This window comes from Pelodiscus sinensis, chromosome 1, assembly GCF_052426305.1.
Source record: "Pelodiscus sinensis isolate ZL-2025 chromosome 1, ASM5242630v1, whole genome shotgun sequence".
NCBI lineage: Eukaryota > Metazoa > Chordata > Testudines > Trionychidae > Pelodiscus > Pelodiscus sinensis.
In genome coordinates, this window is record NC_143052.1 from 239823667 (window position 1) to 239847370 (window position 23704).

Sequence of the window (23704 nt, forward strand, 5' to 3'; positions counted from 1 at the left end):
ATGGATCTAATCCAGGATAAAACTGCAACCACAGTCTCTTCTCAGGCAGTGGAGTGAGACCACTTAGAAGCAGCAAAGGGAGCCTGGGGATCCAATCCCATATCAGAGCTCAATGAACCTACCAATCTGATTAACTCCTTATAGAAAAATACATAATTTAACATGTTTATGGGGAAATAACTAAGTAAAGAATTAGGCACAGGAACAATGTGGACCTGTCCACTAGTTTTCATCAGAGATAAATAATTATGAAGGTGTTAGTCTATTTCTGAGTTTCAAATTGTCACAATTAGTTAGGAAATGTTCAGGAACGAGAAGAAATAATTTCCCCCCAATGCTATAACTTGAAAAAAAACTGGCTTGTTTAACCTTGAACTTTAGGGGTGAAATGCAGGTTAAGCTGAAATCCACAGGCATTTTGTCATTGACTTCAGTGGAGCCCTGCCCGGATTTGTGAATGTTCATTGGATGCCAGGATTTACCTGAGCAGATGCCACTCTAGCTCTAGCTCAGGATGGAGGGTCAGCTGGGCCAAATCTGAATGGCACTGAGAATAGCCCACCCTCCCCTCATCACCCATGGAGGGGAATTTCAAGCCAAATCTGCTTCCTAGGCCTATAAGCGGAGGGGGCAAACTATAGCCCATAAGGCCCATTTGGCCTGTAAACTGTTTTAATCTGGCACTTGGACTCCCATTGGAAGCAGTGGCATGTCTCTCTTCTGACCAGCTGCTATGTGTAGGGACAGCCAGAGGGCTTCATGCACTGCCCCCACCACAAGCACCACCCCACAACTCCCATTGGCTGGGGGTGCCTGCAGATGGGGGAGAAGCACCACACGGAGCCACCTGGTTGTGCCTCCACATTGGAGCCAGCCAGAAGGGGGGACATGCCACTGTTTCCAGGAGATGGCTGAGGTAAGTGTCACACAAACCCTGCACCCCCCACTCACCAACCCCCTTCCACAGTCCTAATCCCCCCTCCTACTCTCCAAACCCCTTGGTCTCTGCACAGAGCACTCCCTATCCCCAAGCCACTCATCCACAGCCCCGCCCTACCACCCTCACCCCCAGCCAAAGCTCTCACACACTCCCTGCATGCCAACTCTCACCCCACTTTGGAGCCCCCTCTTGCCCTCTGAATCCCTCGTTTCCCCTCCCATGCCCTGAACTCCTCATTTCTGGCCCCACCCCAAAGCCTGCATCCCCAGCCAGAGCCTTGACCCACTCCTGCACCCCAGTGCCAATTTCATGAGCTCTCCATACTATTTCCATACTGTGCTGTGGCTCTTGGGCCAAAGGGTTTGCTTACCCCTGACTCTGAGGAAGGAGGCAGTAGACCAAAGTTTGGCTTAAAAAGCAGCTTGTCTTGAGTGGCATCTGCACCAAAAAAAGAGGAATTTTGTCTTTTGGGCTGGTTGAATATTTTTTAATTTCAATATTTGGCCAAGAAAACCTTTTGAGTAAGATTTTGAGAATTTTCTTTACTGTACTTTGACCGCTCTTTGTTTCCTTTTTCTTAAAGAGTTGGGGGAAAAGGCTGTAATTAACCCATCCTTTCTATTTAAACTAATTCCAAACACACCATAATTTTATGTCAAATCCATGCTGAGGACAGTTACATTGTTCCTATAAGAACATGACTTTTAAAAAAAGACAAAATATCTCAATATGCAAGAAAACGGAGTTCTTCATTTCATTGGTAGCATCATTTTTGTATATTTCTTCCATTAAGGAGCAACGATGAATTCCCACTTCCTGCAGTGTTACCTTGCCATGGCTACAGAAGGGTCTTATTCCAGATCCCCTGACAATGCCAGACATTAATGAAAATCACAAGATCTGCTTAAGATCATGAAATGTTTAGTAACTGTTTTGGGGTTCTCTCCAACTGCTTTTTGGAGTTTCAGCATTGCAGTTTTATTTATCAGCATGAGGGCTAGAAACTTTTAAAATAAAGCTGAGGTTCTAATGAATTCATAGGACTCCATGAGCTAAGGTTGTGTTTCTCAAAGTGTTCTGCGGGCCCATTTTGGAAAAGTTGCATAGCCATGGAGACACACAACTCCCACTGGCTCTGCTTCACCATTTCCAATCACAGGGAGCTGTGGGAAGGGTCAGCCTTCACACTTCTAAGTCCTTGCTCTGACCAAGAAAACAGTTTCCAACAGAAAGAGAAGATGTGGACTGTGTTTCTTGATGGGAGCATATCACACCACCTTGCATGCAGCTCTGCTGATCAAGATGTCAGTGAGGTTACATCCATGTGTTGTTATGGCTTCAGAAATGATGCTTTGAGACAGACAATTCCAATGTATACTAGGCCAAAAAAAAATTGAGCATTTGGAAATCCCAGCAGAATTGATTCTGTTAGGGATATGTTCTTGCTCAAACATTTTAAAATATATTTACAGGACATCGGCCTCTAACAATTTCAAGGAAATTTAGGTTCACAAATGACATCTGTCTAGCTTCAGGAGACAGAGATTTAAAAAAAAATCAGGGTGACTTGAACTTGTCATGTCAGCCATCTATTGTGGTTGCAAGAATTGGAGACTTAAGCCCAGAGTCAAAAACACTGCTGTCATGTTTCTATCTCAACCAGACCAAAACTTCACAACAGTTCAACATAATCTTGAATGGAGAACAAAGCCCCCGTCCAAAGCCGCTTTGTCTAGGAGTATCCGTAACTCACAAACTTAACTATAAAGACCACCTTACCAAGATGGCCCAAAAGACAAAGAATAGAAATGGCCTCCTGAACAAGCCTGTGGGCTAAACTTGAGGAGCTAACATACAAACACAGCACAACTCAGGAGTAGCTCTCTGATACTTAAATGGAAAACACTGCAGGCTGTGTCTAGACTGGCAAGTTTTTCGCAAAAGCAGCTGCTTTTGCAGAAAAACTTGCCAGCTATCTACACTGGCCTCTTGAATTTCCGCAAGAACACTGACTTCCTACTGTAAGAAATCAGTGCTTCTTGCGGAAATACTATGCTGCTCCTGTTCGGGCAAAAGTCACTTTTGCGCAAAGCTTTTGCGCAAAAGGGCTAGTGTAGACAGCTGAGATTTGTTTTGCGCAAAAAAGCCCCGATCGCGAAAATGGCTTTTTTGTGCAAAAGCGCATCTAGATTGGCAAGGACACTTTTCCGCAAAAAGTGCTTTTGTGGAAAAGCGTCCGTGCCAATCTAGATGCTCTTTTCCACAAACGCTTTTAATGGAAACCTTTTCCGTTAAAAGCATTTGCAGAAAATCATGCCAATCTAGACGTAGCCTGCGTAGTTAACCTCTTACGATATAAAGTTAGTTGATGTACAACTGAGTCTAATGATGAGAATAACAGAGATGACGAGACCAACAAACACTCTTGGCTACCAGTCCTAACGCATTTCTCTCTTCCTAACATCAGGCATTATATCGCGGCTAAGAATCTCCTTGACAAATTCCAGGAGATGCCAGAACTGCCAGTTTTCAAAAGATATGCATGAAGTGCCATGCCACTGACTCATCAGTAGAAGACCAGTCTGGACTATGTGACTGACCAGATCTGTGGTAGATGCTGCCATGCTGTGGTGAGCAGAATAGTAATGAACTGATTCATATGTAAGAAATTCCTTCCTCATCACCCAGCTTGAGGAGAGATTGCCAGGCTTCAAGCAGCCACTCTCTCTCTAGTGCAAGCTCAAGCAGATGCAGAATGGGGAGGTGTGTGGCAAAGAACCTCAGTCAGGGTCTCAGGAACAGTGCCAGGGTAGCTGCAGTGCAGCTGAGGATGCTGCATGCCTACTGAATGGCTGATCACGTGCTGTGTTATCAGGAGGACTTTCCAGACTCCACATGGCTGATCCTGGGACTACAGGATAACTAAAATGTATGACACATTCTTCAGCTCTTTCACTATTTATACATCTCTCTATTATCTCCCTAATATATATTCTGGATTTTGAACTTTTTTATTATACCACTTGTGCACTCACTAATTCATCAAACCTTCTCCCTGTGTCTCTCATTCATCCTTCCCTGCCTTCCCACCTAATACTCTGCCCTTGTTCCTTTTGCCCGGCACATGCAGTTTAATCAGCACCTTCTTTCTCTGGTTCCCTTCCCGCATTCGCTCCCCTTCACCTTTTCTCATCCCCAATCTTTTTTAGCTCCTTCTCCTTATTCCCTGCCCCTTTCTGACTCTTTATTTCATTTTTTTTCTCCCTCCCCCTTTTCCCATCTCCTCATTCCCTCCCTCTGTCATTGCTCAGGTAGTTATTCTCCTCTGAGTCATCTCTTTACCCAGTCCCCCCTTGCACTCTGATGTCCCCCCCCCATCTGTGACACACACACACACTCCCCACACTGAAAAGGGGAACAGTGAGCCTCCTAGTTGGCGCAGCGCGTGACTGCCTTTGCGTCAGTAGTGTGCCGTGTTGTACGGGGACACAACGTACATTCGCTCTAGTCAATGTGATGCTCCTGTGGGGCTGGAGCTCTTTGAAATGTAACTGTCCCTTTAAAAAAGGAGAACGCTGCTTCTCACAATCTACCTCTGTGGGTGGACAAAAGGCATTGGGATCTGACTGCTTGATTCCAGTGCATGAGACAGGGGAGACAGAGAGCACAGAAAGAAGGGGAAAGAGGAGACCCTGCCACAAAAGAGGTGAATTGGATCAAGGATGGGATTAGTGACACTGGGGAGGGAAAAGCTTTGGCTGAGTGATGCTGAAGATGCAGGGAACTGTGTGTGTCTGGATCCTATTTTTTCTGAATGGGAGCAATAACTCTAACTTGCTCCTGTAGCTAGAAGGCAAGCTCAGGGTTTGCCTTTGTGAACTCAGAAACTACAGGCTGCCTGCCTTGTTTGAATCAGTTCTGTGTATCAAAGGTTTTGGATTGTGAGAGGAGGGGGGATTGGAAGAATTTGCTACTCTCTGCCTAGATGACAGTAGTACTGGCAATTCCTAGGGGAATAGTTAAACTTCACTTGTAGGCAAACAAATACTTTCTGTTATGTAGAGATCTGTAGTATCATTGCTATAAAGATGGCATATTTGGTATCAATAACTAGTACATAAAAACACAGAGTTTATTTCTTTGTTTAACTGAGAAACTGGGTGCAAAGAAACTGCGAGAAAAGAGGACAAAGGTGTATTGAATAGCCATATAACTTAATAGCATTGTCTAGAACTTATGTATCTAAGATTATTTCAATTACACCTGTCTTCTATTTGCCATGATGTACTGCTGTGACTTTTGTAAAATGCCATTCAGTTTATAATTTTTTTATTTATAAAATGAATGACAAAATTGAAAAAATTCTTGTAGTGTATGAGAAATTTTTCATATCAAAAAGCAAATCCAGATGTGCAAAAGCAGGTATATACAGGTGTATAAGTACAGGAGATGAAAGGGGGAAGCAAATGTGGGGAGGGAAAGTGTGGAGATTTCAAGATTCAAGTTTTCTAGTATGGCTATTATTTGTCCACAGCTTTAGATGTTCATTAATATAATTTTGTTGCGTGGATTTTAACTCATTAATGATCATTTGTAAAAATTAACAGCTGATATTAATAATATCTTCTATTCTGGAGACAGTAAGCCAAAGTACTTCTTAGTTCTACTGTACCAAGGAGTACATAAAATAATTAGAATTCAGATTAAAATAAGTGATTTGTTGCAAGACCCTAATTTTTAGCAAGATTGTTTTGTTTAATTCATGTAATGATTGTTTTCTATTCTTAAAACAAACTTTAAAAAATTAAGTGTCTATTTGGCTTTCATTTCAAGGATTTGTCAGAAGTTTCTTAAGTAGTGGTATAACCTGAATTGTTTTAAACATGACTTATATTACTACTGATTACATCTGAAATAACCTATCAATAAAATAATCTATAGACTCTCTTTGATGAACAATTTAGGTTTTTTTTTATATTCTGGTTCTAACTGGTCTCATGCCATGTATGATTTTTTCGGTTTACTTTTATCAAACGTATAATGTATAATATATTATTGCATTCTCTCCAGACATCTTAATGAATTAGCAATCCAGGGAACAGTCGTGATTTCGACATGCCTTTCCATGTGGAGGGGCTGGTTGCTATAATTGTATTCTATCTGGCAATCCTGCTTGTTGGAATATGGGCTGCCTGGAAAACCAAAAATAGTGGCAGCGATGGAGATCGCAGAGAAGCTATTATAGTCGGTGGAAGAGATATAGGCTTACTAGTTGGTGGATTTACAATGACCGGTATGATAAACCCTCTTTTCTATACATGAAACATACAGCATCTCGTTCTTTCTTTCCTATGAATAAAAGATATAAGAAATATTGTGTTTTGAATAATGCAAAGTGGAAAAAGAAATTTCAATATTAATGGAGAGTCATGATTTAAGATGGATGGTTTTTGTTTGATACTGTATTTTTTAATAAGTAAATATCAGAGTGATTTAAATAGTTATTATATTCTAAAGGAAGAATTAACTCTATTTTATTTTATACTGATGCTGTATCAGTAAAATATGAGACATTTTTGTCCGCAGTGATTTTAGGTAGAAAACTGAAATCATCAGAATTTTTCAGTGGAGTGACTATATATTTTACTTGTATTATAGCATCCCAAACCCATTGGTTAGTGATGGGTTTTAGGGAGGGGGGAATCTTTAAATACAAAAAGGAATGGGAAAACATGCCGAAGCAAAGACTGTTTTTGATGCACCGGGCCAAATTTAACTCCGCTGATTTCAGTAGAATTACACAAGGGATCATTTTGGCCTATTTTGCCATAGTTGGGCAAAACAATTTAAGGTTGTGTTGTGCGTATTAGTGTGAGCAGTCAGAGATTAGAAAATAATTTCAGTACTACTTTCATTCATACCAGTGCAACCTCTCAGACTGAAAGGGGTGCGCTGGAATGTCTGAGAGAACCCACTGGACTAACTGAAGACAATGGGATTTCTTATGTGAGTAATTCTTCAGTGATGTGAGTAAAAGCATCACAATCTTATCCTAAATTGCAAGTGTTTTCAAATATTCTATCTGTCTAATTTGTACAAAATTCCATTGCATACAAACTGAACGGATATCCTCTTTATATTTGTTTTAAAATTGTTCAGTTTTGTAAGATTTTTAATGCAATTCCAACATGAAGCTCTTACGCCTCCAAATCAGATTGATCAGATTCTATTTAAATTTCTTTCTTTGGCTATATTTCCAGCTTCAGAATTCAGGAAGAGACTCATGAAAACTAAGTGCAAAATCCTGTGCTCCTTAGTCAAGCAAAATTCCCACTGACTGCAATAGGCGTTTTGCTCACTTAAGGACTACAGATTTGTTTGTAGGGTAGGAAAATTGGTAAGGATATTGTTTAAAGCCAATAGATTCTGAATCATGGCTAAAACACTATTCCCCTCTGTGCACTCGTATGTTCCTGTTTGCTAAACTGCCACCTCTCTATTCAAAGGTGGCTAAATAGCTTTTGTGATGATCTCTGGTTGGAACAAATGGGGCACGTCACCAGTAGAGGCGACTGAAGAGTGAGGATTCCATTTTATGGCAAATTATGAAGTTTCAAAACAAAACCTCTCATTTTCATGAAAGGAGGATGCGGGGATGCTGGTGCATACAGTTAGGCCTTGATTTTGGAAGACCTAGGTACCCAGGATTTGGGATGGAAAACTCTGCTCTGAATCAGGCAGAGAAGGGACCTAAACATCCCAGTTCTACCCACCCGGACACATACATCCTCCTGACACAATGCCATTATTATGAACACATTCCAAAGGCTTTTCTCCCAAAACAAAAGAAGAACAAAGACAAATATTTTTGAAATCTCAAAAGTTGCCACAAAACAAAATTGTTATCCTCTGATCATCTCTGCTGGTGATGCTTCCTGTACTCACACATGGTCCAATCCTGAGGTCCTTGATCAGGTAAAAATCCCATGTACTTTATGGTGCAAGGCTTGATTATCAAAACACTGATGCACATGTTTAATTTTATGTGCTGTGAGTAGTCCCACTGAAGTTAACATGGCACTGCCAACCACGCATAAAGTTAGTCCCATACTCAGTTCACTGGCACTTTGCACAGTGCTAAATTTATAGTTATTCATACATTTTTGCATAATCAGAGCCTAAGTCTTATTAGAGCAGGGATGATTGGGCCACGCAGTTTATAAAGCAGGAATGAAAGACAATTATTAAATGTAAGATTATGATAATCAACAATAATATACCATCACGTTATGCCTTGATATTTTCATATCATCAAACAATGGAGGATTTTGATTTTTCGGTAGTATATTGTGATAACCAGACATAATGAGTTAAAGTAAAGTATTTTAGTTTGAGTTTTGAAATTCCCATATTTTAGGAATATTATTCAAACATAAATATATACCATTCGTTTCCTTAATTGTTTACGTGCTAATTCAAAAACAAAGTCTGTCATGTAAATGAGAATGTAAACGAAAATCTGGTTGTTGAGCATCACAGCACACCCATAGCACAAGCAAGTGGGAACCAGAAAACTTAAAAAATTTAATACTTCCTTTTAAAAATTGTGTTTATAAGAATAGGGCCCAATGCTGCAACCTAGAATCCTGCAGCGCAGTGCCTTACTTCACAAGCAGTGCCACTGAAATCAAAGGATTGACTCCTACCATCAGGTTTTACTCAGCATAAGGGTGGCAGAACTGATACATAGATTTTAACACCTAATTTAGAGTCCAGTACTGGAGTTAATGGGAATTTTTGGATTGAGTTCTATGGGAGTAGTATAAGGAAGGCCCTTACAGTTATTAACATTTATTTTGTAAATAAGAATTTAGAGTGTTTATAAAAAGCAAATGGTCATTGAGGAAAATCTAAATGCAGGTATATGTTTCTTGAGAAATAGCGGTTTTAAAAGTAAATAATATGTTTTAACATGAAACTGTTCAAAGTTGAACATATCCACTGTTTTCAAAATATAAAGTTAAAAAACTGAGTTATGCACAACTCACGACATTTCATTTTAAACATGAAATTGTTTACGACTTATTGAACAACAAAACAGGCCTTTAATTCATACAGGCAGTCCCCGACTTACGCGGATCCGACTTACGTCGGATCCGCACTTACGAATGGGGCTTTCTCGCCCCGAAAGTCGGGGCGAGAAAGCCCCATTCGTAAGCTGCTCCGGTGCCCCTGGTCTGCTGGAGACCGTCTCCAGCAGACCAGGGGCACCGGGCGGGTTCCCGCGCTTCTGAGGCTTTGCCAGAGCAAAGCCTCAGAGGCGCGGGGAACCGCCGCTGCTGCCGCTTCAATCTGGGTGCCTGTGGTCTGCTGGGGACCGTCCCCAGCAGACCACAGGCTCCCGGACTGAAGCCGCAGCCGCGGCGGGGTCCCTCGCCTCTGCTCCCCGTGTCCCTGGTCTGCTGGGGAGGGGGGGGGGCGCAGCTAGTGTGCTCCCCCCCCCAGCAGACCAGGCTTTTGTTTTGGACTCTGGGGCAGAGCAGCTGGGGCACTGCCGATTGGTCCTGCAGCGCCCGCTCTGGGCACTACTGGACCAACCCGGCAGCACCCCAGCTGCTCTGCCCCAGGTCCTGATTCAGCCGCTGCTGGTCAGTTTCAGCAGCGGCTGAATCAGGACGCCTGGGGCAGAGCAGATGGGGTGCTGCTAGGTTGGTCCAGTAGCACCCAGGAGCAGTGCTACTGGAGCAACCCAGCAGCACCCCAGCTGCTCTGCCCCAGGCGTCCCCAAGTCAGCTTCTGCTGAAACTGACCAGCGCTGACTACAGGAAGCCCCAGGCAGAGTTGCTCTGCCCTGGGCTTCCTGGAATCAGCTGCTGATCAGTTTCAGCAGCAGCTGACTTGGGGACGCCTGGGGTTCTTAAGTTGATTCTGTATGTAAGTCAGAACTGGCGGTCAGTTTCAGCAGTGTCTGAATCTGGACGCCAGTTCCGACTTACATACAGATTCAACTTAAGAACAAACCTACAGTCCCTATCTTGTACGTAACCCGGGGACTGCCTGTATATCATTTTACATGCATACATTTAAATATAAGCCAATTATTAGCATGTTATTTAGTTTTTTTAAATTACCTCAGAGATGAGATCTGTGGCAAAATTAACCCACCATAAATGTTTATGGTTGTGATTAAACCCTGGGGGAAACACTTGGAGTTGTTTAATCAAAATGCTGCCACAGCCTAACAATAATTCTCCAAATGGAGCCATGATCCTTGAACACTGTTCTTTATTTTAGTAAAGAGAGTGCTACATTTTCTTACACAATGAAAAATTATCAATATGATGCTTGTGTGATCAGTAGCTTTGTTTTACAAAATCTCATTATCTTGATAATAATTTGAGTGCTCAGTCAGCAGACCATTTTATAAAGAAATGCCAGCTGGTTTTTTATCTGCGTAATGACTTGAAAAATCCAATATTTGATATGTGCTGTTGTAGAGAAAGATCACTTAAAGTGAGTGTCTGTTTCTCATCTGACCTAAGAGCAGAATTTGACTCTGCATCACTAATGTGCATAATCTCTAACTTTTCTCCCAGTGTACATTTAAAATGGAAAATTGGTGTTCTATGTGTCCCATCCAAAGGGTAAGCAGATAAAAGATTGAAATAATTTCCCATATGTGAAAGATTCTATAGATTATTAGTTTTTTATTCCCTTTGATTGGCTTGTTTTAAAAAAGAGGATTGCACAATAACTACATTAAAATAACATAAATGCTCAATGCTCTAGGTTCTTTCAACAGATATTTAAAAGATAGTCTTGCAAGTAAAAATGTAGTTAGGAGCCACTCCTCTTCACCCCTCAGATCCAGAAACTGACCAGCCAAGACATTAATACTGAACAATATTCCATTCTCTCCTCAAATATCAGCTCTTGGTGCATCTCTTCCTCTCGAAAGCCTGTGAAAATAGGTTAGCTCTGCAACATCCAGTGAAGATTAGTCAATCTGAGCTATTTGTGATAAGAATGGAAAGTCATAATGCTGCTATGGAGAATGTCCTATCAGCAGACCTTCTCTCTCAGGGTATGTCTACACTACAGCACTAATTCGAACTAACTTAATTCTGGGAGCCAGCAGCCTGGTCCTGGGAAGAGGAAGAGGGCTGAGTGGCAGCGGGTCGCTGGCTCATGCCATGCCAGGTGCAGGGTCTGCTGGCTGGGTGCTGGCAGGCTTGCAACTGGCACCAGCACCGTTGCCAGACCGTGGCCCTTTAAGGGCTCCGGGGCCAGGAGGGAGGCAGACGAGTTTCCCTGGTTGTGCCCAGAGTGGCCATCAGGGTAACCTGGGAAGGGCTAGCCTCCCACTAGTTCGAATTAAGTGGCTACACAGCCCTTAATTCAAACTACTTAATTCAAACTAGGCATTAGTCCTCATAGAATGTGGTTTATCTAGTTCGAATTAAGCGCTCTGCTAGTTCGAATTAAGTTCGAACTAGCGGTTTGCATGTATAGACGCTATGAAAGTTAATTCAAACTAACGACTGTTAGTTCGAATTAACTTTGTAGTGTAGACATACCCATACATACTGATCTTGCTCCAGCCAAAGAATCTTCCTTGTCCATAGCTAGGGCAAGGAGAGATAATATCCTGATTGGTTATAACACAGATTTCCCAAGGTCTGCACAGATCTCAGAGATCTTCTGTTTTTGGAGAACAGAATTCCCTGTTCATGCAGAGAGGTGCTGAAAGCCAACATCACCCTCATGAACTGGTTCAGGAAAAGGTCTATTAAGACATCCTCTGATATAATACTATGGGCCATTGTCAGAACATTCTAAATATCATAAAGAACAATACAATGAAATGTTATATCTGCAGCCATGTACAGATACATGAATATTACTGTGTGAGCAGTTCTGAGAGGGAAGGAAAGTGAAATGACCATGAGGGGAAGCCCAGCAGTTCTTTCCTAAAATGAGAAATTATTTCATTAGAAATATGGTAAATATATTAGAACCAGCACCTCCAAAGTTTTAAGTCTTATTCATTTAGGATCTGATAAAATAAAAAAATAAGGGTATGTCTACACTACAGCACTATTTCGAATTAACATAATTCAAAATAGTTAATTTGAATTAAGCTAATTAAAATTAATGCATCTACATACAAAAGCTATTTTGAAATAGCATTTTGCTATTTCGAAATAGCGCATTCACACTGAGTGGACCCTGAAGCTAAGGCTGGCCAGAACCAGTGCCGGCAGGGCATCAGGTTAAGACTTAGTGTGTGGGGCTGCTGCCGGAGGCTAACTGAGCTCTGTGCTTAAAGGGACCCCCACCCCGGACAGATAGTTCTCAGGGTTACCCACTTGCTTGTCTACCTCGATGAGGGACAGCAAAGCAGTCCTGTCTTGGAGTGCCCTGAGTGCCCACACTCGGAACACCACAACACTTGGCCACATGGAGCCAGAGCTGCCCCTGGGCACGCCGGTACGTCTCATGGGGTCGTTGCCATCAGCCCAGCTGCACTTGCTGCAGGCTGCTATCCGGGGGATCCAGGAGACCCTGCAGGAGAGTGTTCACTCACCCACTGGGGGCTCGTGCCCCATTCCTCCCTCACATCCTTCCACTTACTCCTCCCTAGCTCCTCTGCCTGATGTCAAATAAAAGACACACATGTTCAAAAATACAAACTGGGTTTATTGAACAATACTGGGGGGGGGGGATGATCCTCTGGGGAGACTGGGAAAAGGAGGTGGGAGAGGGCAAGAGAGAGGGTGGGAGAGGGGAGGGGGAAACCTGGGAGGAGGGAGCTGGAAGGGGGAAGCAAGGGGAAGAAGTGGGAGGGGAAGCTCAGGGGTAGGGGTCTCACCACACCAACTTGATTTTCATGCAAACCTGCTCCTGGGTTAACATGTGGCCTTTGGTGCTCAGGGTGGCAGCTATAGATGGCCACGTTCCTCCATCTAGTGCAGAGATCATCGACGTTGGGGGCATCCCCCCAAACCTGAACAAGGTCCATGATCTCCACCCTGGACCAGGAAGGTTCCTGCCTTCTCCAGCCCCTGGCAGGCTCCTAGGAGCTGGCAGACTGCTCCTGGGGAGCGGTGGAGAGCTGGCTGCCAGTGGCTTGCTGGCTCATGTTTTGGGACCACTGGGTCAGGGGCCCTGGTGGCCACTGCTGGCTCTGGGCTGGCAGGCTTGGAGTTGGCACAGGCACTGTGGCCAGAGTCTACCCCTTTAATGGCTCTGGGGCTGGGGGGAGAGGAGAGGAAGTGTTCCTGGTTGTGCCACCAGGACACTCTGGGAAGGCTAGAGGCCCCCTATGTCGAATTAAGTGAATTCGAAGCACTTAATTCAAAATAGCTATTTCAAATTTGGCATTACTCCTCGTAGAATGAGGTTTACCAAATTCAAATTAAGCGCTCCGCTATTTCGAATGAATTTCAAAATAGCGGTTTGCATGTATAGATGCTATTAAAGTTAATTCGAAATAACGGCTGTTATTTCGAATTAACTTTGCAGTGTAAACATACCCTAAGGCTGTATCTACACTGGCAAGTTATTCCGGAAAATCAGCTGCTTTTCCGGAAAAACTTGCCAGCTGTCTACACTGGCCGCTTGAATTTCCGGAAAAGCATTGACGATCTAATGTAAAATCATCAGTGCTTTTCCAGAAAAACTATGCTGCTCCCATTCGGGCAAAAGTCTTTTTCCAGAAAACTGTTCCAGAAAAGGGCCAGTGTAGACAGCACAGTAGTGTTTTCCACAAAAAAGCCCCGATCGCGAAAATGATGATCAGGGCTTTTTTGCGGAAAAGCGCGTCTAGATTGGCCACGGACGCTTTTCTGGAAAAAGTGCTTTTCCGGAAAAGTGTCCTGCCAATCTAGACGTGCTTGTCCGAAAATGCTTTTAACAGAAAACTTTTCCGTTAAAAGCATTTCCGGAAAATCATGCCAGTGTAGACGTAGCCAAAAAGTTCAGTCTGGTACTAAGGAAGGCTATGTTGGAAAAATATCAGAAAGGCTATGTTGGAAAATATTCCCTTCAATGCATTTAAAACACTAATATACATCCTCCTACATGGTTTTTAGCAGGTATAAAAAGCCTAATCAGCATAGGAAAAAAAGTGAGTAGGTTGGAATGAAAAAGTAAAGGGGTCCGGACCTGTTATTCCCTATCCCAAATGCAACCAATACTTCGTGCAATTGATCTGACTCAGCCAACAAGTTATTCCAGACTTAGACCTTTGAAAACTGGACACCATGATACAGATTTCATGTCCATACCTTCCTTAGGGAAGAAGGTAAAACAGCCATCCCTCCACCTAAACCTTTTCAGTGTAGGTATTACTGTTGTGGTATCTAGACAGTTCAATCCCATAACTACACATACAGCTAGCAATATATATCACAGCCATGTCTGGACACTGGAGAGCCAAACTAGACAGCACTATGTTTTCACTAGCCTTTCCATCCATCCCTGTCAGTGGATAAAAAGCCTATAGTATGATCAGTGTGTCAATGATTCTGTAATATTAGGTCCTTGTGCTAGATATCAGCAATGGGATGAGTGCTCTTCTGTCTTTTGATATTTGGGCATGCATAATTATCAGAGACAATGTCTGTGTATTCTGCAACAAATCTTAGCAAGCTATCAAAATGCACACTGTAAAAGCGGAATTACAGACAGAAGGATTTGACCACTACTACCAGGAGCAGACCCTGCTGCTGTCCCAAAAACATCTCCTGCAAAGATTTGCAGATGCACACTGGACCAGGGCTATGATTCTGAATGCAGAGGAGAAAAATAATCCTTATTTCTCTTTGCAGTTGGAACCTCACTATTAGCTTTGTTCCTTAGCCTATAGAAAGGTACACAATTTAGCTTCAAATTAAAAAAAAACTTTCTGTACATGCTCAGTGACTGAGTGATATTATTACAGAAAGTATGGGGAGAATACTGTAAACAATCTTCCATAAAAATAATTCAAAAATTTAAATAAATGTGTTTCTTTTGTGGTGTCTTTGCTGTCTTCAAATATTCCTACCAATTAGTCTATTGAAATAAATGTTTGTAGAAATAGTGGCTACTGGGAGTAGACTACTCATAGAAAGTGAATTTCTAATTTAGAATCACAAGTTTTTACACTGGAAGTATGATTCTAAGAGTTATATTCCTCTTGATCTAATTACGAAATAAAACCAACATCTTGTGATCTCTGTGTCCAATCAAAACAGCTTAGGTTTTGCATTTCAAAAATCTAATAATTGTAATGAACTGCTGATAAACAAATTACAGATCCAAGCATTAATTCATGAATATCATTCAGCAATACATGTAGCTGACAAATATATTAACCAAAATCAGGATCTATTTGCAGATAATCTGCAAACAGGAAAAGAACTCAAATTCACTGCAATTATTTTCTATGAATTATTTGCCCAGATGTAATTACAATACACTTCTGTGTGAGAGAGATCTGCAGACTTAATCTAGATCCTCAGCCTCCGAGGTTTGGCAATCTGCCATTAGAGACAGAATGAGTGTATTATCTTCCAATGGCTGGGAATATGACCAATGTTGCAGTTTTTATTTGAATGAAAGCAGGACCTCTACTTTTACAATAGCTCATGAATATATCTTTAAGAATCTTACATACATGTGGCAAAGTCAAAAACTTTGGTAGATGACATGCCCACCAAAGCTCTAATTTTAATGGCATTTATGTAACTGAAAATTGGCTAGATCAAGAGATTTTTTAATGTAGCGGGAGAGTGAAATTCAAGCCACATTTTCAGGATCTCCATTGGTTAAACTCTTGTTAAATGTAAAAGTTAAGAATTTTCTGAGTTGAGTTCTGCTTTTAGTTGTACATTAGAAGTTGAGATACATGTTGACCATCAAAATAAGATTTACGTTTTCCATTCTTCCTCCTCTTCTTCATCTTCAGCCACCTGGGTTGGAGGCGGCTACATCAATGGGACAGCAGAAGCTGTATATGTTCCAGGCTATGGGCTGGCTTGGGCTCAAGCACCTATTGGATACTCCCTTAGTCTGGTTTTAGGTAAGCAAAAATAAATTAGACTCTCTGTTTTTAAAAATATGCTGACGTTAAAATTGTTATTGGAATCCCATAGTTAGGCCTGGTGCAAGCACCATTAAAATTAATGAGAGTCTTTCCATTGACCTTCATGGGCTTTCAATAAGGACTTTAGAAAGGAAACTAATATATTACTAATTATTGGAAATAATTTGAGATCTTAAATCATTAAGAATTCCTTGAACATCCACAGGTTAATCCTTTTGAACACATTAGAGCAGTGTTTCTCAATCTTTTTTTATAAAGTACCCCTTTTTTAGAAAAAAAAAAAGTATAAGTACCCCCAGTACCTACAGTTTTCAGACATACACATTTTTTTTCTACCATTGTAATACATTTGTTTAAACAACTTAATCATAGCCAGGCTGGCGATGAATTTTTTGGGTGTAAAAAGTACAAAAATAATAAAGCACTGTAAAACTTTAAACAAAAATTCAGTTTTCTCCAAATTTCAGTTGTGTTGACGTACCCCCCACATTTCTCTCGAGTACCTAAGGGTACTCATTCTAGTGGTTGAGAAACACTGCATTAGAGGACTATTACAGTAATATAAAGCGTTTTTTTCTTCAAATCTGTCTATGAATGCTATTATATATGGCCCAAGGTCATACAAGAAGGCTGTAGCAGAGCAAGGAATTGAACTGAGGGTTCCTAACTGCTAGGCAGGGGCAGATATAAGACAGGGCAAGCGGGGCGGCCACCCCGGGCACCATGCTTCAAGAAGCCCTGCGCATGCACCGTGGTGCCATGGTGCATGCACCGTGTCAAAGGAAGTGCCCCGCGAAATTGTGCTACTTTGGGCCCTGCAAAATCCTCATCCGCCCCTGCTCCTAGGCTAGTCTCCTAAGTGCAGGATCATCCTTCCCTTCCAATGCAGAATGAAAGCCAGTGATATAACATAATTAGGAGGCTTACGCTGCATGGCTGCTGGTATGTAAGGTATAAAGAATTGACAATATCGTACTTTTTTCATGGGTTTTACCCATGAAAGCTCATGATACTATATATATATATATGTTAGTCTCTAGGGTGCTATAGGATTACTTCTTGTTTTCAAAGTTACAGACTAACATGGCAACCCCTCTGAGACATTTCTGATACCTGTCATCTTATTAGTCCCCTTGTTCCACTCTCAAATCCCCTTACGCCACCCTAAAAAAGCAGTGATGTGTTAAGAGAAGTACAATAGATATGGGATTCATGAACAGTACAAGAATGGCAGAAAGGCTGTCTGTAGCTTTCAGCCTAAACTAACTACGGTGTAACAGGAAAGTATATCATTTGCTCATGATTAGTAAGCTATTCTGGAACCCTTATAAAGTACAAGCAGGGACTCAATTGTAGAGAAATTTGAAGAAATATGTGAAATCTTCTGTACATGGTGCATCTTATATGGTGCAAGTAGGAAGTATCTGACCAAGCAACCAATCCTACAGCCATTACAGACAATGGCTATTTTGCAATAGACTGTGAAGGGGGCAAATTGGACTCTTAGTTATACAGGTCCTGAGTCTCCACAACATTACACCAAATTTATGCTGGTGGAACTCCATTGACTTTTATTAGGGCAATCTAGGCGTAAATCTGGAATAACATAGGCCCACAGTCATTGGAGTACCAATATCTGTTTCTGGTGAAGTGGTACATTGGGTAACTGCATTACTAAATGAAATTTGAGGGGAAAAAAATCTACAGTGCTGTTCCAATATGTGAATCTCAAGATAAATGCCTTTACATTAAATGAAAACAACTGTGCATTACTCACAGCAAGCTGGATGCATTAAATCACAGGGCTTTACACATTCACATTTTTTTTTTCAGAACCAGAACATGTATGTTGTCACTATGGGTATGTCTAGACTACAGGATTTTTTTGAAAAAAGTGGCCTTTTTTTTGAAAAAACTTCCCCTGCATCTAGACTGCTGCTGTGTTCTATCGAAAATAAATCAAAAGAATGCAACAGTTTTTTCGACCACAGAAAACCCCATTTTACGAGGAAGAATGCCTTTTTTCGAAAGTGCTCTTTCGAAACAAGGCGCTATGTAACGCAAATTGTGCTTTTTCAAAAGAGAGCATCCAGACTGCCTGGGTGCTCTCTTTCAAAAAAGCAGCTTGCTTTTTCGAAAGTACTGGTTGTAGTCTAGACGCTTTTTTTCGAAAGAGGCTTGCAGTCTAGAAGTAGCCCATGTGTGTACATAGGGTAGGAAGTGATAAATGGTTTTCATTGATCTTGTCTTTGAACTGCTGCTTTCTTTACATTAAAAAAACCCTTCCTTTTCTGTTTCAAGACTATTTTAATTTTATTTTACATTTCTGTAAAAATACAGTCAAGCAGACACTTTTACACCTGTGAAAACTAACAATATTTGACTCACTGTAAACACTTTTCTCCACTAACGCTGGCAAATTTGTTGTTTCACTTTTCAGGTGGTCTATTTTTTGCAAAACCCATGCGTTCCAAAGGCTATGTGACAATGTTAGACCCATTTCAACAGCTTTATGGAAAAAGAATGGGAGGGCTGCTATTTATACCTGCTCTTATGGGAGAAATGTTTTGGGCTGCAGCCATCTTCTCTGCATTAGGTAAGAGATCCGCAGGAATAACATTAGTTCACTGACCAAAGGGAGTTTAAAAAAAATCAGAAACGCATTAAGGAGCACCACTTCAAAATCAATTCCTAAATCCAGGGACTATTTAAATTGCTAACTACCCTGTCCAAACTTTTTTAAAAGGATAGTTTTCTTGGTCTAAAGGTTCCTGATTATCAGAACCTTGACTATCTCAGTACACTTTAAAAGAATGCAAAGATTTTTTATATATATATATTTTTAGTTACATGTGAAGGGTGTGTTTTACAGCAGTACTGAAAAGCTTTGGCAACACAGCTTTCTTTAGCTACAGTAGGATCTGAGTAATTCCATTCTAATTGAAAACATATTCCTCTCTGTTAAGTGTATCACAATTTTTTTGACACCCTCAGGATCACAGAGAGTAATAGCTCTCAAAGGGCACGTCTACACTAGGAAACTATTTCAAAGCAACTAAAATTGATTTAATAACTCCCAAAATAACAAAATCAAAATAGCATGTCCACATTATGGGGAAGCCTTGAAATGAGTCCAAGGCAGGCTCCATTATTGTGGATGTGCTACATCGACTTAGAGCCCCAGAAAGCACTGGGGAGTAAATAGTTCAAATTACTCTGGGGAGCACAGGAAGAAACTCGCTTAACAGAGACCCTCTGGTCCGGCAACATACCTGGTCCAGTAAGACTATGGATGTCCCAGGACCAGAGAGTCCCAGTGGAGGGCTGGTGGCTGGGCGCCTACAGCAGAGCTAGAGCCTAGTAGTGGAGCTGCCCTATGGCAGCAAAACAGGAGCCCAGCAGTAGGGCTGCCCCTCGGTGGTGACACTGCAAGGGCTGGGGGAGCAGGAGGCAGTGGAGCTGGAGTCCAGCAGCAAAACTGCCCAGCGAGACTAAGAGGCAGTGGGGCCACTCAGCAGCACAACCAGGAGCCTGGCAGCCCCACTATTGCCAAGTGGCACAGCTGCCGGCAGGACTAGCAGGCAGTGTGGCTGCCCCACAGGGCTGGAAGCCTGATCACGGGGCTGCCGGGCAGCAAGGCCAGAATCCAGGAGTGGGGCTGTTGCTCAGTAGCACACAAAGAGCCCGGCAGCCCCACTGCCACCTGCGAAGCTGCTCAGTGAGGCTGGGAGGCAGGGGCTGCCGACTGAGGCTGAAGCCCAAGCAGGGCTGTCTCCCAGTTGCACAGCTGGACCCCAGCAGGAGGGGCTGCCCCCCAGAGCTGGGAGCCCAGCAATGGATTTGTGTGTGCCACAGAAGGGCTGCCAAGGTGGGGTCAGGAGTCTTGCAGCTGGCGGGGCCAGCGGTGGAGGGAAGTCAACTGGGAGGCTGGCAGCGAGGCCATGGCTGGGGAGTCCCAGAAATGATCTTCCCTGGTCTGGCATAATCCCTCATCTGGGCACCAATCAGGTTCTGAGGATGCCGGATCAATAAGGACCAATCTGTAGTCATTTTGAAATAGCAGCACTGGAGTATCCTCATTATCGCTATTTCAAAATAACTATTTCAAAATTAGCATTATTCCCCAAGGAAAGCAGGAATACAGATTTCAAAATAAGCGGCCTGTTATTTCGAAATAACAGGCTTTGTAGTGTGGCCTCTCCACTTATAAATCTGACCTAAGGGGGGTTATTTCAAAATAAAGCCCCAGCGTATACCAGGGTAAAGAAAGAGGATAGTTATGCAAAATTTTTGATAGTGCATATAAATGGTGTAATCCCTAGTATTCGACCATTGTAGAATTGTAAAACAATTTCAGTGGCCCATAGAACACAAGCAATGCTCTGGACTAATCAAAGAAGCGAAATCTTGTTAAACGTCAGAATGCATCTGTATTTGGAAAATAAAGAATATCCTTAGGTTTCAAAAATGACTCATAGAACTAATGGAAACATGTCTCAGAAAGAAAAATTAATATTTGTCTGAAGAAAATCACCACCCCATTCTCCCATCCCTATTACAGACTTGAATTTTGCTGTCCTTTCAAAAATAGAAACATCTCTCGAGTTTAATCACCTTTAGTTGTCATGACGCGAATCAAGTAACCCACATGCATAGTACGGCTTTACAGGGCAATCTTTTTTAAAACAAAATATAAAATGTAAAGCTTCTTTCCAACTGTGCTCTGATTAACTGCAAAGCACTGGGGAACTTATTCTCCATAATTTCATCACAAGACCCTTATGAATCTGAGAATAAACTGCCTGCTGAGCTGATGGGAAGTGAATGATTTGAAGAACTTTCTGAGAACTTAAAATGTTCTTTTTTGAATGAAGATCAATTGATTTTTAAGACGGCTTTATGTGGTATTTCCAAGCAGCAAGCAAGCATTGTGAATGCCTTTCTACCATGTTATATTAACAAGTGGCAATTAAAGGCAATAAAATTGCACGGGTTTTCCATTTTAGCTACTATTTGAACAAAGTCAACCATTCTGTGCTTCCAAATGTACTGGACCATTCTCCCCTATGAATGTCATATCCACTCTGGGGAATAGAACTTCCATAGGTTTTTACTTTGAATTTCCTCTTCATGGGGAGAAAGAGATGGGTTTGCAGCTATCTAAAAAAGGTCTGTGGACCCATCCCCCAAACCATGAATCTTGGAGGTTTTCTGAAGGTAGCTGTTGAAGTAACAGCATGCCTCCCACTTGCCCCCTGAAATCCTAAAATAACACAGCTTCTGTAGGAGCTAGACTGCTAGGTCTTTCCCAACTCTGGGTGCACAAGGACTTTAGTGATTACATGCTGTGGAAATACCACACCTGCAAATCATTGTGACAGTTTAAATTCAACATTCTGAAATGAGCGAGGGAAGGCTTTTTAAAATGAATGATAAAAGATGCACGCTGTGAGGCTTTTTTTCATCCAAGGAAAACAGCAACTGCTTTGTTGAGATTTTCTGTTTGAATGAATGTTAAAGTTTTGTTCTCTAGGAATCAGGTGCGTTTAATCAGTTCTACAAAAGCAGTGAATTTCTAGAGTAATGGCCACATGCAAAACATCTGGAAAGGCAAGGGGCTGGCTACTTTGCCCCGTGAAGGCAGTTCAAAGTGGCCTTTAAGCAATTGAAGAAGGTAGATGGAACATTCTGCCTGGGCAGGGAAATTAACCTCTGGTGTAAATCCAGTGGAGGTGTCTCTTCTGCCCCCTTATCCCTGCCATTCCTCTGCTGTCCGCCATAAGGGGAAGAGCTGTAGGCAGGACAGGAAGGCTCATGGAAAAGCACAGCTCCACTATACTCCATCATTCAGTGATGTAAGTGAGGTTCATCCCTGTGCAGTCCTAATTGGAGCCAAGGTTGGGCAGCTGTGAATTAGGGAAGTCAGCACAGTTTGGACAGAGTGAAAAATCAAAGGCATAGTCTCCTGGTTGTTGTAAGTGTGCACAGTATGAGAGGATGTATGAAGGAGCCTTCCTTCCTTCCTTCCTCTATCCAGCTGAGTCAGAGAGAGGCAGGATGGCAGTCGCTACAATTAACAGAGCACAGAGACTGCTCTACCTCTACTCCTTCAAAGGCATCTGGTGCTGCAAATGAGGTGTGGAGGAGACAAGGCTATATCCTTGCTCTGCAACCATGCACTGACCCATAGAGCAGAGCATACAGATGTCACCTGGAAAGAGGTGTACCTGCAAGCCCATATCCCTAGCATGATCAGGAGGTCCACTGAGCATTCTGTCTTCCTGAGATGAGACAGAATATGCAGCTCCATACTGCACCTTACTTATCAACTGGATCTTTAAGGGGAAAAAACAGGCAAAAGAAAAAGTCCAGTTTTATTTTGCAGATCATGACATATCTTGAGACTGATTTGAGCTTTCTGAAAGGAGACTGGAGAGAGCAGAATAGCTAAAGTATTTTGTTTTCCCCTCCAGGTGCCACTATAAGTGTGATCATTGATATTGATGTCAACATTTCAGTGATTGTTTCTGCCCTGATTGCAATTCTGTACACTTTGGTGGGTGGACTATACTCAGTAGCCTACACTGATGTGGTTCAGCTTTTCTGCATCTTCCTGGGGCTGGTGAGTTTCCTCATTTATATTTCATTGGGTTTTTTTTTCTAAGTGTAATCTTGGTCTGGAAAATGGGTGAAATCCAGAGTCCCAGACCCCAGTCTAAACTGGAGATTAGGAACTGAGTATGATCACTGGCAGCGAAGAGAAAAAATTCCTTCCCCTCACCATGCTGCTGAATAGTGTGGTTCTTCGGACACAACCTGGGGTGAAAGTAAGCAGGTGCGCTCTGGAGCACCTCTCCAACAAGAAGGAGTCAGCTGGCTAGGACAATCCACTACCTGTCCCCACTTCCTCATGCAAAGCCTCCAAATCCAGTCTGCAAAGCAGAACTGCTCCAGTTTGCTTCCTGGGGGGGTCACTGTGAGCACAGAACTGCATTTGTGCCAGTGAGCCCATGCACTGATGCTGAGCAGGAGTTTGAAACTAGGGACACGGGACTGTATTTTTTAGCTCATTCCACCTCTTTGTACAACTCAGGCAGTACAACACTTGTTGTAACACCTTAGCTAGGATATACCTGGTACGGGAGAGTCCCAAAAGGCACAGCATTTCAGGAGCCAGTCCCTTGGTCTTCATCTCCCTCCCAGCAGCCTACATCACAGAGGAGTAGGAAGTGTAAGGATGATGAGCAGCTAGAGGGGGAACTGCTCCAGAAATCCCCAGTTGGCATATGGTACCTAAGGTACCATAGACTTCAGGCACAGTTCAGAGCAGTCTCTAGACTGCCTTAAAATATGCCAGGATTTGGGATTAGAGCAGAGAATCATGGATCCATTACTGCATTTACTGATCAACCTCCCTTCTCTCCTGTCCCATATAAAGTGGATGCAGCAAAGAATCAGACCTTTAATGATTGCACGTGATACAATATTGTATGAACAATAGTTGCATTCAAATAACATTATTAGGGTTGCAAAGTCAAACATTCAATTCTTAGGAAATGCCTGAATTTAAAATGAATTTAATCCACAAGCCTTAATTTGGCCCCTTTGTGTGTATGTATGACAGTATAGTCAATAATACTGTACTACTCTTGGTTGTCCCTGTTCCTGGTCCC

At 42.3% G+C, this 23704-nt stretch overlaps 1 protein-coding gene across 1 annotated transcript in view; it reads left to right on the plus strand.

The window, feature by feature from the left end:
* The first annotated feature begins 4360 nt into the window (after window positions 1–4360).
* The window catches only part of SLC5A7 (solute carrier family 5 member 7), a 38349-nt gene continuing 19005 nt past the window's right edge, over window positions 4361–23704 (plus strand). The window contains exons 1-5 of the mRNA XM_006114558.5: window positions 4361–4646; window positions 6011–6233; window positions 15894–16007; window positions 18472–18627; window positions 22505–22653. Of these exons, the coding sequence (XP_006114620.1) occupies window positions 6056–6233; window positions 15894–16007; window positions 18472–18627; window positions 22505–22653 (597 nt within the window). The 5' untranslated portion in view covers window positions 4361–4646; window positions 6011–6055. The remainder of the gene's footprint in view (window positions 4647–6010; window positions 6234–15893; window positions 16008–18471; window positions 18628–22504; window positions 22654–23704) is intronic.